General features: G+C 37.4%; 1 protein-coding gene across 1 annotated transcript in view; it reads left to right on the plus strand.

The window, feature by feature from the left end:
- Positions 1-14652, plus strand: part of LOC126474352 (sodium/hydrogen exchanger 3) — a 658867-nt gene that overhangs the window by 489625 nt on the left and 154590 nt on the right. The window contains exon 3 of the mRNA XM_050101818.1: positions 6185-6441. Within this exon, the coding sequence (XP_049957775.1) occupies positions 6185-6441 (257 nt within the window). The remainder of the gene's footprint in view (positions 1-6184; positions 6442-14652) is intronic.

Below are 14652 nucleotides of genomic sequence, written 5' to 3' on the forward strand. Positions count from 1 at the left end.
CATCCTCCAGTTGGCTGCACGAAAGATAGTTGGCAGCTTTGTGTTCACATCCCTCTTTATATACAACTATGGCATCGTATTTCTGAAATTGTAACACTTACGTTGTCAGTCATCCTAATGAATCCATCAGGCTTGCAGTCATCACAATGCATGGCGGTCAATCATAACAGTAAATTGTCTGCCATATAAATAAGTTCGTAACTTCTTGATCGCCCAGACAACTGAAAGACACCCTTTCTCAGTCGCAGAGTGCTTCTCTTTGGATTTAGAAAGTAATCTGGAGTGTAAGCAATCACTCTTTCCATGTCATCCTGAACTGGTAATATAGCTGCACCTGTCCCGTAATCACTGTCCTGTATATGTATAAAAAAGTGATTTATAGTTAGACTTGGAAAGGAACAAAGTTGTCAGTTTGCAGCTACCCACACACCCGATATGGCTGCAGCAGAAACAATATATGTATTTTTTTCATATGTTTCCCAGCAACCTGCAGTACTCAGTTTGCCTTCCAAGATTGTAATAGCCTTTCCTGTTCACTTTCACTGTTAGCTACAGACAGTTGTTTGTGTATTAGAAAAAGATCAGTACAAGAAACAAAGCATATACTGAAAATGATTATAAATGGTAGTAGTTGTAACTGTCATTGGCAAAGTGGCATGGCGATGACAAACAAAATGGAAAAACGTGACCAAACATGCTCTCTGGTTGTTGTTAAGGTAGCTTTTTTGTAAACAACTAGCTGTAATTCACTTTGTTATTCTCATGCTGGTATATTATTAGTGCATAAATCCATCTTGGCATTCCTATCAAAATTGACAGGACTGATGAAGATGGCAGCACATGCTTAATAAGACAAAAAGAACTTCCTTGCTACTTGCTCCAAGAAAACTTGCTGTTTCACTGCAGCAGTTCAAGTAGTGGCCATGTGTGGCATGTGATATCTTTTGTGCAGGAGGAGATCGAAAATTTCTTATAGCTCTTACTTTTTATGGATTAGGAGGACTCATATTTTGTTAACTAAATGCCCAAAGATTTTTATTTCTTGCGTGATAGAGAGGCACTTTCTTGGACACAGTTCAGCGCAGTTGTCTGGTGTCCTACATGTTCTTCAAATGTCTTGCAGGAAACAACATTGTCATCCAGATAAAAAAGACATGTAATCCATTTCAAATGGCAAATCATATTGCTCAGTGCACATTGTGGCTGGAGCATTGCACAGACCAAGTAACATAATTTTGGACTCATAGAGACTATCAAGTATTGTTGAAATGAAATGAAATGTCGTGTGACGAGGGCCTCCCGTTGGGTAGACCGTTCGCCTGGTGCAAGTCTTTCAATTTGACGCCACTTCGGCGACTTGCGGGTCGATGAGGATGAAATGATGATGATCAGGACAACACAACACCCAGTCCCTGAGCGGAGAAAATCTCCGACCCAGCCGGGAATCGAACCCGGGCCCTTTGGATTGACAGTCTGTCGTGCTGACCACTCAGCTACCGTGGCGGACCAAGTATTGTTAAAGCAGTCATTTTCCAGCCAGCCTTGATCTGCCAGTAGTGGAAAAATGTTACTAGTAGTGAAAAAATAATTTGCTCCTTTAAGATGGCCTGCCTAATATTTTCCCCAGATGGTGAACCTTTCTTTGTGGTTCTTAAACCACAGCTGTACCACCCTAATAAAGGTAAATATTGGTAAGACACATCGTGCTACACCACATGAGGTATTTTGTGGCACATCAAATCTCTCTATCTCTCTCTCTGTCTCTATGCTGTCCAGCATGCCTCGTAATCACTGCTAAATACCCGATGTGCATCTGACCCAGTGATACTTTTGTATCTATTGGTACCTTCACAATGTGGACTGTAGGTAGAATGTATTGTTTGCTGCTTATAAAGGTATAGCCTTATAGAGCCATGGCATTGTCTACATCTGAGATTCACAGTGTCTTGACCAAAGACTGTATAATCTGGACTCAGTTACCAGTTACCAAATTAGGGCTATCAACAAGAAATAACACTTAATGTTGAAAACACATTTATTGAGACCCAAAAAAGTTCACATGTAGCTGAACTGCCTGCTTCAGCAGGTAATGCTCCTATTTATAAATACATTAGCAAATTATTAACCTGACACTTGAATGTGGCAGTGTTAGGTGGGGGGTATTTTGAACTGGGTAGTGTGAAATAACAGTAGAGACTGGCACTGGACTACCATGTTTACAGTATTACCAGTGTCAGCAAACAGTTCTGTTTTAGTCATTATCAAATTCTTTATGTACTGTGATTTGCTTTATGTTGTGCATAGCTTGTTATTGTCTTTTCTTGTGTTTAAATGAATGAAGAGTCTAATCCAGATCTATTATGGGGTTCGAGTATGCTCCTCATCACACCTGAAGGATTGGTAATTCCTATGGCCATTATGTCAGTTCCGCTTTTCCAGGAGAACAGAACTTAGGCTGCAGTCCTGAGAGTCACAGGCAGGGCTTCTTCTCCCACTTTGCACCTCCCCCTCTGGCCAGTCTTTGCCCATTGTTGACCACTATCTTATAGTGGCCACACTTTACAATATTCAATAAATAAAATTAATCACTGAACATTCCTGAAATCAGGAATTTTACTGATAAATAATTGAAGTAGGTGGGAATTGAACTGAAGGCCCACACATTGGCAGGTGGTGAGCATAGACACACAGCACAAAGTAATACACATAAAATACACCATTTTACTCTTCTTTGCCTCACTGAGTTGTAGTATTAAGTGTATTCACTATATAGATGGCCAGATAATTTATGCACTGCATGAACTGCTATCCAGATACTCAATGTCATGATATAAGCCTCACTCTTCAGAGCACAAATTTCGATTGGTAAAAGTATATTTTGAGATTTTATTCGTAACTGTTATTTTTCAGCAGTTGTGATGTATATTTTTCTGAATAAAATTGAGTCATCAGCTATTTGATTGGAAGATTTATTTCAGTTTACTGGTTTTGACAGATTAATCTGTAACTTCAGAAAACTTCAAAATTGAGCTATTTAAATCTTCTAAGCCAATATTGAGTGAGTTTTTGTAATAACCTTCTGAGAGTTTACATACTTGTGTAACCATGTTCTAATGTTTGTAAATTTTGGAGACTTCCTAAGGTGACAGATTAATTTGTTAGAACTAGTTAAGTGAAACCCATATTCCAATTGTGCAACTGACTTTTAATTTTATTCTGAAAAAGGTCTATTTTGAGTTGCTATCTGACTCACAGTTTTATCTCCTGCCATAAAGCACTACACTTGCGCAAAAATTTCATTCAGAATTACTGCATCGTTTGTTGTACAGGCATTCCCCACCTTCTGCTGTTCCCTAGGGGTACCTGGACCAATAATTAGAATTTTCTCATTGCTTTGGAATCTGAGTTTCTAAACCAAAGACACTTCTTTATTTATTTATTTAGCATCCTTGCATCTCATCATTGTAAAATGATACAGGATTTGTCATAAAGGATCTTACATAGATAATAGGTAATAAAAGATTTACAATTATATATTGGCTAATAAAATATTCTTATGTATAACATGAAACAATACACACACAACAACAGTCATAATATATGAGATCAGCATAATAAATAAATACAATTTATTTTTCAAATGATCACTTCAGTCACTGTGATGAAGTAAATTATCTACTCTATTTTGCATGCTGATGATTCAAGTGTTCCTCAACACTATAAAAACTCTTGTTATTTAGCATTTCTTTGAGTTCTCCTTTGAATATGTGGAATTTTGATGTTCTTTTAATTTCATTTGGTAGTACTGTAAACAGAATTTTAGGTTGCTAAAGAGCGATTTTTTTGATACATGGTTTATGTGTAAATTTCTCTATGAACATTGTCAGTATTCCCTGTTTTCTAGGTGTAGAATTTGATTGTGTGTCTTCATAAATATATACTTTCATAATTATAGATACGTGTTAGGTCATGATTTTTAGTTCATTGAAAAATTTTTTACGTGACTCTCTCTGTGCCATTCCTTTTATTATTCTTATTGCTCTCTTTTGGAGCATAAATGTGTTTCACCATACTGGTTTTCCCCCAAAATATGATGCCATATCTTAACATGTTGTGTATGGGTGCAAAGTGTAAACATAACACTGCATCAATATTGTAGGAATTTTTTGGCATTCCACGAACATAACAGTACTGACTTAATTTTTTGTTTAACATTTCTATATGTTTCTCCCACAAATTTTCATCTAGCCATTCTCCTGAAAATTTAGTATGTGTGGTTGCTTTAACTTTACTGCCCAAGTTCTGCTGTTAGGTTGATTCCTAGTTCGTTCTATGTCTGAAGTTTATCCACACTGTTTTCTTTTTTTCATCATTCACAATTAATTTATTATCCCTAAACCACATATCTGCTTCTTCTGCAGCTGCTGTGACTCTCTCCTATATGACCACTTCATCCATAGCTTTAACAAATAGAGTGGTGTCACCGGCAAACAATACTGCATCTGCTGCTGATATATGGCTTAGCATGTCTTTTATAAATATTAAGAACAGTAATGGTCCAAGTACCGAACAGAGCTGTGTGGCACCCCACTTCTGACTCTTTGGTATGCTGATAAGTAAACTTTGCCCAAATGTTGTATCTCTAACATTTGATACCTGTCAGAAAGATAGGATTTCAACCAGTCATATGCTACTCCACAAATCCCATTGCAATATAGTTTCCTGATGAATAAATTATAGTCAGTGATATCATTTGTTACATTATTTGAGAGAATATACTATCTCAGACTCTTCATTTTTATAAAAGAGGTTTCTTTGTTGAAAGCATAAAGAATGATAAAAAGAAAGAAATCACAATCAAATATTTACAGAAATAATTCATTTTCTCCCATTACAGTAGATATAATCAAACAGAATGTCACCTTGCTAGACTGAAATAGATTCATCAAGACAGAATTGCTGGGTGACATTGAAAACTTGAAGATTGATAAACAAATAAAAGATAAGGGAAGTGCAGATTGGAATTTGACAAACTACAGATGAGATAAACATGGGTAGAGACAATAAACCAGAGAGGACACAAACATGAACAATGAAAGATAAATATGGAAAAACAAGCAAATTGTGAAGAGGAAATCACAGAGAACAATATGAGCGGTGGGAGGTAAATACCTATGCATGAAGAAGTCTATCAAAATGGACATTTAATGTGAAAGTGAGGGAAGTTAGATAACAATAAAAAAATGTGAAAGTGAAGGAAGTTAGATAACAATAAAAAAAAAGGGTAAGAGTATCTCAAGCTGGCATTGATGATGAATGAAACATATGGTGCACAGCAGTGCCCCATTAATGTTGTTCTGACTGTGAGGCTAAAAAGAGAAATCCAAATCAAGTACGTATTGAAGAAGCAGAGATCACATCTGTTGTGCTGTAGGGAGAGTTGTTCCAAAGATACAGTGTGTTATTATTATAAGCATTTTCTACCTGTGTCAGTTCATTTTGTCAGTATAGTGGCTGTAATTGAAACATAACATTAATTCATGAAATTCAATGCAAGTCAGTTGACTTTGATATGCATCACATCACAAATGACTCACCTGATAAGATTGCAGTTCTTACAAATCTGAAATTGGAGAACATAGAAATAATGAAAGTAGGAGTCATAAAGAAATAGCAGGTTCTTAATTCCATTTATTGGTTGTATGTAGTGATATATGCAAATAAATAAGAGGTTGAAACTTCCTGGCAGATTAAAACTGTGTGCCCTACCGAGACTCGAACTCAGGACCTTTGCCTTTCGCGGGCAAGTGCTCTACCATCTGAGGTACCGAAGCACGACTCACACCTGGTCCTCACAGCTTTACTTCTGCCAGTATTTCGTCTCCTACCTTCCAAACTTTACAGAAGCTCTCCTGCGAACCTTGCAGAACTAGCACTCCTGAAAGAAAGGATACTACGGAGACATGGCTTAGCCACAGCCTGGTCACGAGTTCGAGTCTCGGTCAGGCACACAGTTTTAATCTGCCAGGAAGTTTCATATCAGCGCACACTCTGCTGCAGAGTGAAAATCTCATTCTGAAATAGGAGGTTCTTAATTTCATTTATTGGTTTATGTAGTTATATGTGGAAGAAAGTTTCACCATGATTGTAATACACATTTTCTGTTCTATTGTTTATTTTTCAGGTGTTGTACCATATGTTCGAATCTTACACTGAGATGGGGCCTGAAAACATTATTTATACTGATGTCTTAGCAGGCCTGGCTTCATTTTTTGTTGTTGCCTTAGGAGGCACAATCATTGGAATTATCTGGGGCTTCCTTACTGGCCTCGTTACACGATATACGCATCAAGTTCGTGTAATTGAGCCAATATTCATATTTGTTATGGCCTATTTAGCCTATCTTAATGCAGAAATCTTCCATATGTCTGGCATACTGGCGTAAGTATTGATTATTTAGTACTGATAAATTGTATACTTGTATTTATATGTCTGAGGATCTGTTACATAATTAACACATTTACATTTTAGCTATAAGAAAATGGATTAAACAGTATTGTCTGGTAGTAGGTCATAAATATAAAAAGCAAAGTTCTTTTAACTGCATTATTAAAGTTTTACTATCACAGGTGTTATTGCTATGTAATAGTAATAAAAATACTGGTCTTAGTATTTTCCAAGCCATATAGCTAAATTATTGGTACTGTTTTCTTCTGTAGGCTGTTATTTTACTTTCTTTTTTATCTGTTAACTTTTCTCTTCTCCATTTATTTCTAAAGCTACAGCCATAAACCTCCCACATTATTTGTATAGTGTTACTGTTATGTTTTGGTAGTTGTAAATGACTATTATATCTATTCCTTTTGCTATATGATTCCTATTCTGCTCACAAGATTACAAAGAGGTCTTTCATATATTGAAAAATGAGTACAGGTAACATTAGACATAAAATTATAGTAGCTTAATGCCAACTGCTTTGTTTGTGTAGTCTGTTTGGTCTCTATAGATATTTTCAATATTCACAAACTGCAACACCTTTTAAATTTTTCACACTAATTAAGGCATAGAAGCATGGCCTTTTCCTAATGTTATTGTGACCAAAAAGCTATTCTGGTTGCTGCAGTCTCAAGGTTTTTGTTTTGTTAATCCCACCTTTGCACCTTTGTGGTCATATTTCCATAGAAACTTTCATGCCCTGAAACATATTTCTGTATATCTAATTGAGAAGTGAAATATCAGTTTTCATAGATTTAGCTTCAAAATTTTTTTGAAACTGCATTATTAATCAAATAATTTCATAAAACTTTTCATCTCCTATTTCACTCTATTAGGGGTTGAATTTACAAAAAGACTAGCAACTGAGATTTAGCTTTAAAAAAGCTTTAGTAGTTCTTTAATAATGATTTATTACAAAAAAAAGTTCACACACCATTTTATCCCCTTAGTAGTTCAGTTTCCAAAATGGCTGAAATGCAGTTTTTTTAATGACTGAGAAACCAAATACCAACTTTCAAAGTTCTAAATTCAAAATTGCCTTAAACAATGACATATTTTGAACAAGCCTTTCATCACATATTTCAACCCTTTAGGGGCAGAATTTCAAACTGTCCCTTCTTAAACCATGCTACAGCATAAGATCGAGTCTCTATATGTCCTTTTTTTCAGAGGTGGTTGCAGGACTTGGCTGTTCGATACAGGATGTCAAATTAAACATTTTTCAGCCATCTAGTTCCCAAACTTATTTTATTTGGCTACTAACTTCGGTGATTTACTGTGCCATCTTCAGACCCCGACCAATGTGTAGAAAGATTCCACCTCAGTTCTGTTCGAAACAGGGGCCAGCAATAACTGGTATTAGTAGATTTCTGCTTGCTCTATTGATCATTGCAACCATCATCTGTCAACACGTCAGCTGATGATGACTGCAGGGGTCTAAAGACGGCAAAGTAAATCACCGAAACTGGCAGCCAAATAAAATAAGTTTGGAAACTAGATGGCTGAAAGATGTTTAATTTGACATCCTATATAAGGTCCACACCATCTCCAAATTTCAAGTTTCTGTCCTCAGGATTTTGGGCTGGGCAGTGATGAGTTAGTGTATCAGTCTGATCTTATTTCATCCCCTTAGGGCTTGAATTGAATTTTCAAAAACAGCGAAACATGTATTTTCTCATTTCCAACCAGGAAACCAAATACCAATTTTCACAAGGAAATATCTTCTTAAAAATTTCACTGCCTCTTCTGCAGAAGAGCTTCTGTGAAGTTTGGAAGGTAGGAGACGAGGTAATGGCAGGATTGAAGCTGTAAGGATGGGTTGCGAGTTGTGCACGGGTAGCTCAGTTGGTAGAGCACTTGCTCGTGAAAGGCAACGGTCCCGAGTTCAAGTCTCAGTCCGGCACACAGTTTTAATCTGCCAGGAAGTTTCACAAATTTTCATAGATTTAGCTTCAAAACAGCTTGCATATTGAAATATTCCCATAAAAATTTTCATCCCCTATTTCACTCCCATATGGGCTAAATTTTCAAAAACACTGAACCAAGTATTTTTTATTTGTAGCTGAGAGGTCAGATACCAATTTTCGTAGGTGCAGCTTTAAAAATTCTTTAATATCAATTTTTTTAAAAATATTTCATCCACTGTTTGACCGCAGTAGAGGGGTTAAATTTCCAAAAATGCTGAAAGATGTATTTATTTATTTCTGACTGGGAACAAAATACAAATTTTCATAGGTCTAAATTCAAAATTGTCCTAATACTGAAATATTTTCAAAAACCTTTCATCCCCTATTTCACCCCCTTCAGGGTGGAATTCCAAAAAATCCCTCCTTAAATGATCCCTACAGTGTAAAATCAACACCCTCTCCAAATTTCAAGTTATAATTGTACAAATACAAGGATGACAGCATGCTTCATGTGTATTAATGCTAAAGAATGGAACCAATGATTGATTAGTGTTTTTAGGTAATCTATAAAGGATTGAATAATTTGCAATGTCTGATGTTTTTCTGGGCTGATTTATAAATATATATTTACAGGTATTTATTCTGTTTATGCGCATAATGTTGCAGCAGTACCCTTTGTCAGTAGCTGTGAGTGACAGTTTTAGGTAGGCTCACTTGCTAGGTATAGTTTAGAAAGTGAGCATGTCTGTCATCTTTGCTCACAAAACAATTGTAGATAATTTATTGTTTGTGCTTAAGAACAAATTCATCAATGAGGTAAGACATGTGAAAGTATACCTTATGTTTTGCATAGTGTAAAAAAGTTTTGAAATAAATTAGTCAAGATGTTTCTATGAATTCATGAAGTAATTTTTAACAAGATAAATTGAAAGTCAGCACTCTGAAGACTCATAATAAAATAAAAGTTGATAATAAAGTAGACAAGGAAGTTTTATGTTATGACCACTGAAGATGAATCAGATGATGAGGGCTCTTCAGCAACATACAAAGATTTCTTCATTAATAGCAAAAGACGGTGATCATGATGATAGAGATAAGAGGGATGACTGTAGAAAGGCACAGGGAAGAATAAGTTACAAAGAATTGTGACTCAGGAGACCCAAAAAGGATAAATGACATAAGCAACACTGGAATTCAAATTGTGATGTGTAGAGAACATCTCTGTTCTTCTCTACTCTTCCTTTATGCTTATATAAACTTGTACCTTTCCTTTAGTTAAAATATAATGAGTGATGTGGCATTACACTGAAGCGCCAAAGAAAGTGGTATTGTTGTTGTTGTGGTCTTCAGTCCTGAGACTGGTTTGATGCAGCTCTCCATGCTACTCTATCCTGTGCAAGCTTCTTCATCTCCCAGTACTTACTGCAACCTACGTCCTTCTAAATCTGCTTAGTGTATTTATCTCTTGGTCTCCCTCTAAGATTTTTACCCTCCACGCTGCCCTCCAATGCTAAATTTGTGATCCCTTGATGCCTCAGGACATGTCCTACCAACCGGTCCCTTCTTCTTGTCAAGTTGTGCCACAAATTCCTCTTCTCGCCAATTCTGTTCAATACCTGCTCATTAGTTATGTGATCTATCCATCTAATCTTCAGCATTCTTCTGTAGCACCACATTTTGAAAACTTCTATTCTCTTCTTGTCCAAACTATTTATCGTCCATGTTTCACTTCCATATATGGCTACACTCCATCTAAATACTTTCAGAAACGACTTCCTGACACTTTAATCTATACTCAATGTTAACAAATTTCTCTTTTTCAGAAACGCTTTCCTTGCCATTGCCAGTCTGCATTTTATATCCTCTCTACTTCGATCATCATCAGTTATTTTGCTCCACAAATAGCAAAACTCATTTACTGCTTTAAGCCTCTCATTTCCTAATCTAATTCCCGCAGCATCACCTGATTTAATTCGACTACATTCCATTATTCTCATTTTGCTTCTGTTGATGTTCATCATAAATCCTCTTTTCAAGACACTGTCCATTCCATTCAGCTGCTCTTCCAGGTCCTTTGCTGTCTCTGACAGAATTACAATGTCATCGGCAGACCTTAAAGTTTTTATTTCTTCTCCATGGATTTTAATTCCTAGTCTGAAATTTTCTTTTGTTTCCTTTACTGCTTGCTCAATATACAGATTGAATAACATCGGGGAAAGCCTACAAGCCTGTCTCACTCCCTTCCCAACCACTGCTTCCCTTTCATGCCCCTCGACTCTTATAACTGCCATCTAGTTTCTGTACAAATTGTAAACAGCCTTTTGCTCCCTGTATTTTACCCCTGCCACCTTTAGAATTTGAAAGAGAGTATTCCAGTCAACATTGTCAAAAGCTTTCTCTAAGTCTACAAACACTAGAAACGTGGGTTTACCTTTCCTTAATCTTTCTTCTAAGATAAGTCGTAAGGTCAGTATTGCCTCACGTGTTTCAACATTTCTACGGAATCCAAACTGATCATCCCCGAGGTCAGCTTCTACCAGTTTTTCCATTCATCTGTAAAGAATCGCGTTAGTATTTTGCAGCTGTGAATTAACAAACTGATAGTTCGGTAATTTTCACATCGTCAACACCTGCTTTCTTTGGGATTGGAATTATTATATTCTTCTTGAAGGCTGAGGGTATTTCGCCTGTCTCATACATCTTTCTCACCAGATGGTAGAGTTTTGTTAGGCCTGGCTCTCCCAAGGCGGTCTGTAGTTCTAATGGAATGTTGTCTACTCCCGGGGCCTTGTTTCGACTCAGGTCTTTCAGTGCTCTGTCAAACTCTTCATGCAGTATCATATCTCCCATTTCATCTTCATCTACATCCTCTTCCATTTCCATAATAGTTCCTCAAGTACATCGCCCTTGTATAGACCCTCTATATACTCCTTCCACCTTTCTGCTTTCCCTTCTTTGCTTAGAACTGGGTTTCCATCTGAGCTCTTGATATTCATAGAAGTGCCTCTCTTTTCTCCATAGGTCTCTTTAATTTTCCTGTAGGCAGTATCTATCTTACCCCTAGTGAGATAAGCCTCTACATCCTTACATTTGTCCTCTAGCCATCCCTGCTTAGCCATTTTGCACTTCCTGTTGATCTCATTTTTGAGATGTTTGTATTCCTTTTTGCCTGCTTCATTTACTGCATTTTTATATTTTCTCCTTTCATCAATAAAATTCAATATTTCTTCTGTTACCCAAGGATTTCTACTAGCCCTTGTCTTTTTACCTACTTGATCCTCTGCTGCCTTCACTACTTCATCCCTCAGAGCTACCTATTCTTCACCTATTGTATTTCTTTCCCCCATTCCTGTCAATTGTTCCCTTATGCTCTTCCTGAAAGTCTGTACAACCTCTGGTTTAGTCAGTTTATCCAGGTCCCATCTCCTTAAATTCCCACCTTTTTGCAGTTTCTTCAGTTTTAATCTACAGTTCATAACCAATAGATTGTGGTCAGAGTCCACATCTGCACCTGGGAATGTCTTACAATTTAAAACCTGGTTCCTAAATCTCTGTCTTTCCATTATATAATCTATGTGATACCTTCTAGTATCTGCAGGATTCTTCCATGTATACAAGATTCTTTTATGATTCTTGAACCAAGTGTTAGCAATGATTAAGTTATGCTCTGTGCAAAATTCTACCAGACGGCTTCCTCTTTCATTTATTACCCCCAATCGATATTCACCTACTATGTTTCCTTCTTTCCCTTTTCCTACTCTCGAATTCCAGTCACCCATGACTATTAAATTTTCGTCTCCCTTCACTAGCTGAATAATTTCTTTTATCTCATCATACATTTCATCAATTTCTTCAACATCTGCAGAGCTAGTTGGCATATAAACTTGTACTACTGTAGTAGGCATGGGCTTCATGTCTATCTTGGCCACAATAATGCATTCACTATGCTGTTTGTAGTAGCTGACCCACACTCCTATTTTTTTTATTCATTATTAAACCTACTCCTGCATTACCCCTATAGGTATAGGCCTGCGTATTCAGATACAGATATATGCAAACAGACAGAATACGGCGGTGCAGTTGGCACCGTCTATATAAGACAACAAGTGTCTGGCACAGTTATTAGATCAGTTACTGCTGCTACAGTGGCAGGTTATCAAGATTTAAGCAATTTAGAACGTGGTGTTATAGTCGGTGCATGAGCGATGGGACAAAACATTCCCGAGGTAGCGATGAAGTGGGGATTTTCCCATACAAACATTTCATGAGTATACCATGAATATCAGGTATCTGGTAAAACATCAAACCCTCAACATCGCTGTGGCCAAAAAAGATCGTGCAAGAATGGGACCAACGATGAATGAAGAGAGTTGTTCAACGTGACAGAAGAGCAACCCTTCTTCAGATTGCTGCAGATTTCATTCCTGGGCCATCAACAAATGTCAGTGTGCAAATCATTCAACAAAACATCATCAATAAGGGCTTGATGACTGCATGACCTTGCCTGGGCCTGTCAGTACTGACACTGGACTGTTGATGACTGGAAACATGTTGCCTGGTCAGATGAATCTCATTTCAAATTGTTTTGAGCAGATGGGCATGTACTCTATGGAGATAACCTCATGAATCCATGGACCCTGCATGTCAACAGGGGACTGTTCAAGATAGTGGAGGCCCTGTAATGGTGTGGGGTGTGTGCAGTTGGGATGAAATGGGAGCCCTGATACGTCTAGATACAACTCTGACAGGTGACCATGTATGTAAGCATCCTGTCTGATCACCTGAATCTGCTCATGTCCATTGTGCATTCCAACAGACTTGGGCAATTTCAGCAGGGCAGTGCAATGCCCCACACATCTAGAATTGTTACAAAGTGGCTCCAAGAACATTCTTCTGAGTTTAAGCACTTCCACTAGCCACCAAACTCCCCAACATGAATATTATTGAGCATATCTGGGATACCTTGCAACATGCTGTTCGGAAGAGATCTCCACCCCCCACCCCCATGGTCATACGGATTTATGAATAGTCCTGCAGGATTCATGGTGTTAATTCCCTACCTGATATTAGCCAGGTATACCAGTTTCTTTGGCTCTTCAGTGTAGTTAAGATGGCTTGTGTTTGGGTGGATCAGTATTCAGATCCTTTACAATCAAACCACATATGTTTCCCACTATTTTAAGTCACTGTATACAAAAGACACAATGTCTTCTTGGGAAATGTTATGGTTTACTAAAATACCTCTATGCTGATGGAATTATTTAAACTCTTATCATTCCTTGCTTCCTTTAGTCCTGTGTAATGTTCTGTAGCTGAGAATCTTATCCTTACTGAGTATGTGGTATTCTTAAGTTTATTTTAACATTGATGCCTATACCATACTTCTGCAGGTGTTAGCTATACCAGCAGAAAAATGATCATGTCATTTCACAAAAAAGATGAATGTGTTCCTTTTTAAAAGACAGTCAGTAAAGTGGGGAACCAACTGTCTCAATCCTCACTCTGCCTTCCTCCTCAAAGATTTTGGTATTCAAACATATTCCTGCTCTTTTAACAAAGAATGTTTTAAATCCCTTTACCCAGTCTCTCTTTGTAGTTAAGCCTACATACTCACCATCTCCCTGTCATTACCCCTGTCTATATGTGTCTCTCTCCACCTTCTTTATCTATCCTTGATTTACAGTATGTCTCAGTGCCACTGTCTTCTCACTAGTTCAAAATGCCACCTTTTTGTCTTTCTTTCTCCATGCCACCATCTCCAATGTAACTCAGCAGCTCAGAAGTTCTAGGGTCCAACTTACCTTTTCCCCTATACCCATATGTTAAAATTTCTGTCCAAAATGTACTCTCCCCTGTACCTGTATGTTAAAGCACACAGGTTGGGAGGGCCCAGGTCCCACAAGCATGCATACAAGGTGTAGAAGTATGAAACCAGAATTTCCTATAAATGGTGCTAGCCATCAGTGTAGGGCCCATGAAACCACACCTGCAATGTCATCTGCTTCTTGTAACAGCTGACGACTAATGTCAACATACAGTAACGCAAGGTCAACATACAGTAACCCAAGGTCCACACATTGGTATCTGTTTCAAACACATAAACATGTTGAGTTTTGTGCCTACGAACAAGAGGATTTGTGGACAGATTGGTTTTCTGTTATCATTTGAAGAAAACTCCTGCAGAATTGCATTGAATGCCTGTAAAAACTTTTGGTGACCATGCTCTTGAGGAAAAACAGTGTTTTGAGTG

Source organism: Schistocerca serialis, chromosome 4 (assembly GCF_023864345.2).
Source record: "Schistocerca serialis cubense isolate TAMUIC-IGC-003099 chromosome 4, iqSchSeri2.2, whole genome shotgun sequence".
NCBI lineage: Eukaryota > Metazoa > Arthropoda > Insecta > Orthoptera > Acrididae > Schistocerca > Schistocerca serialis.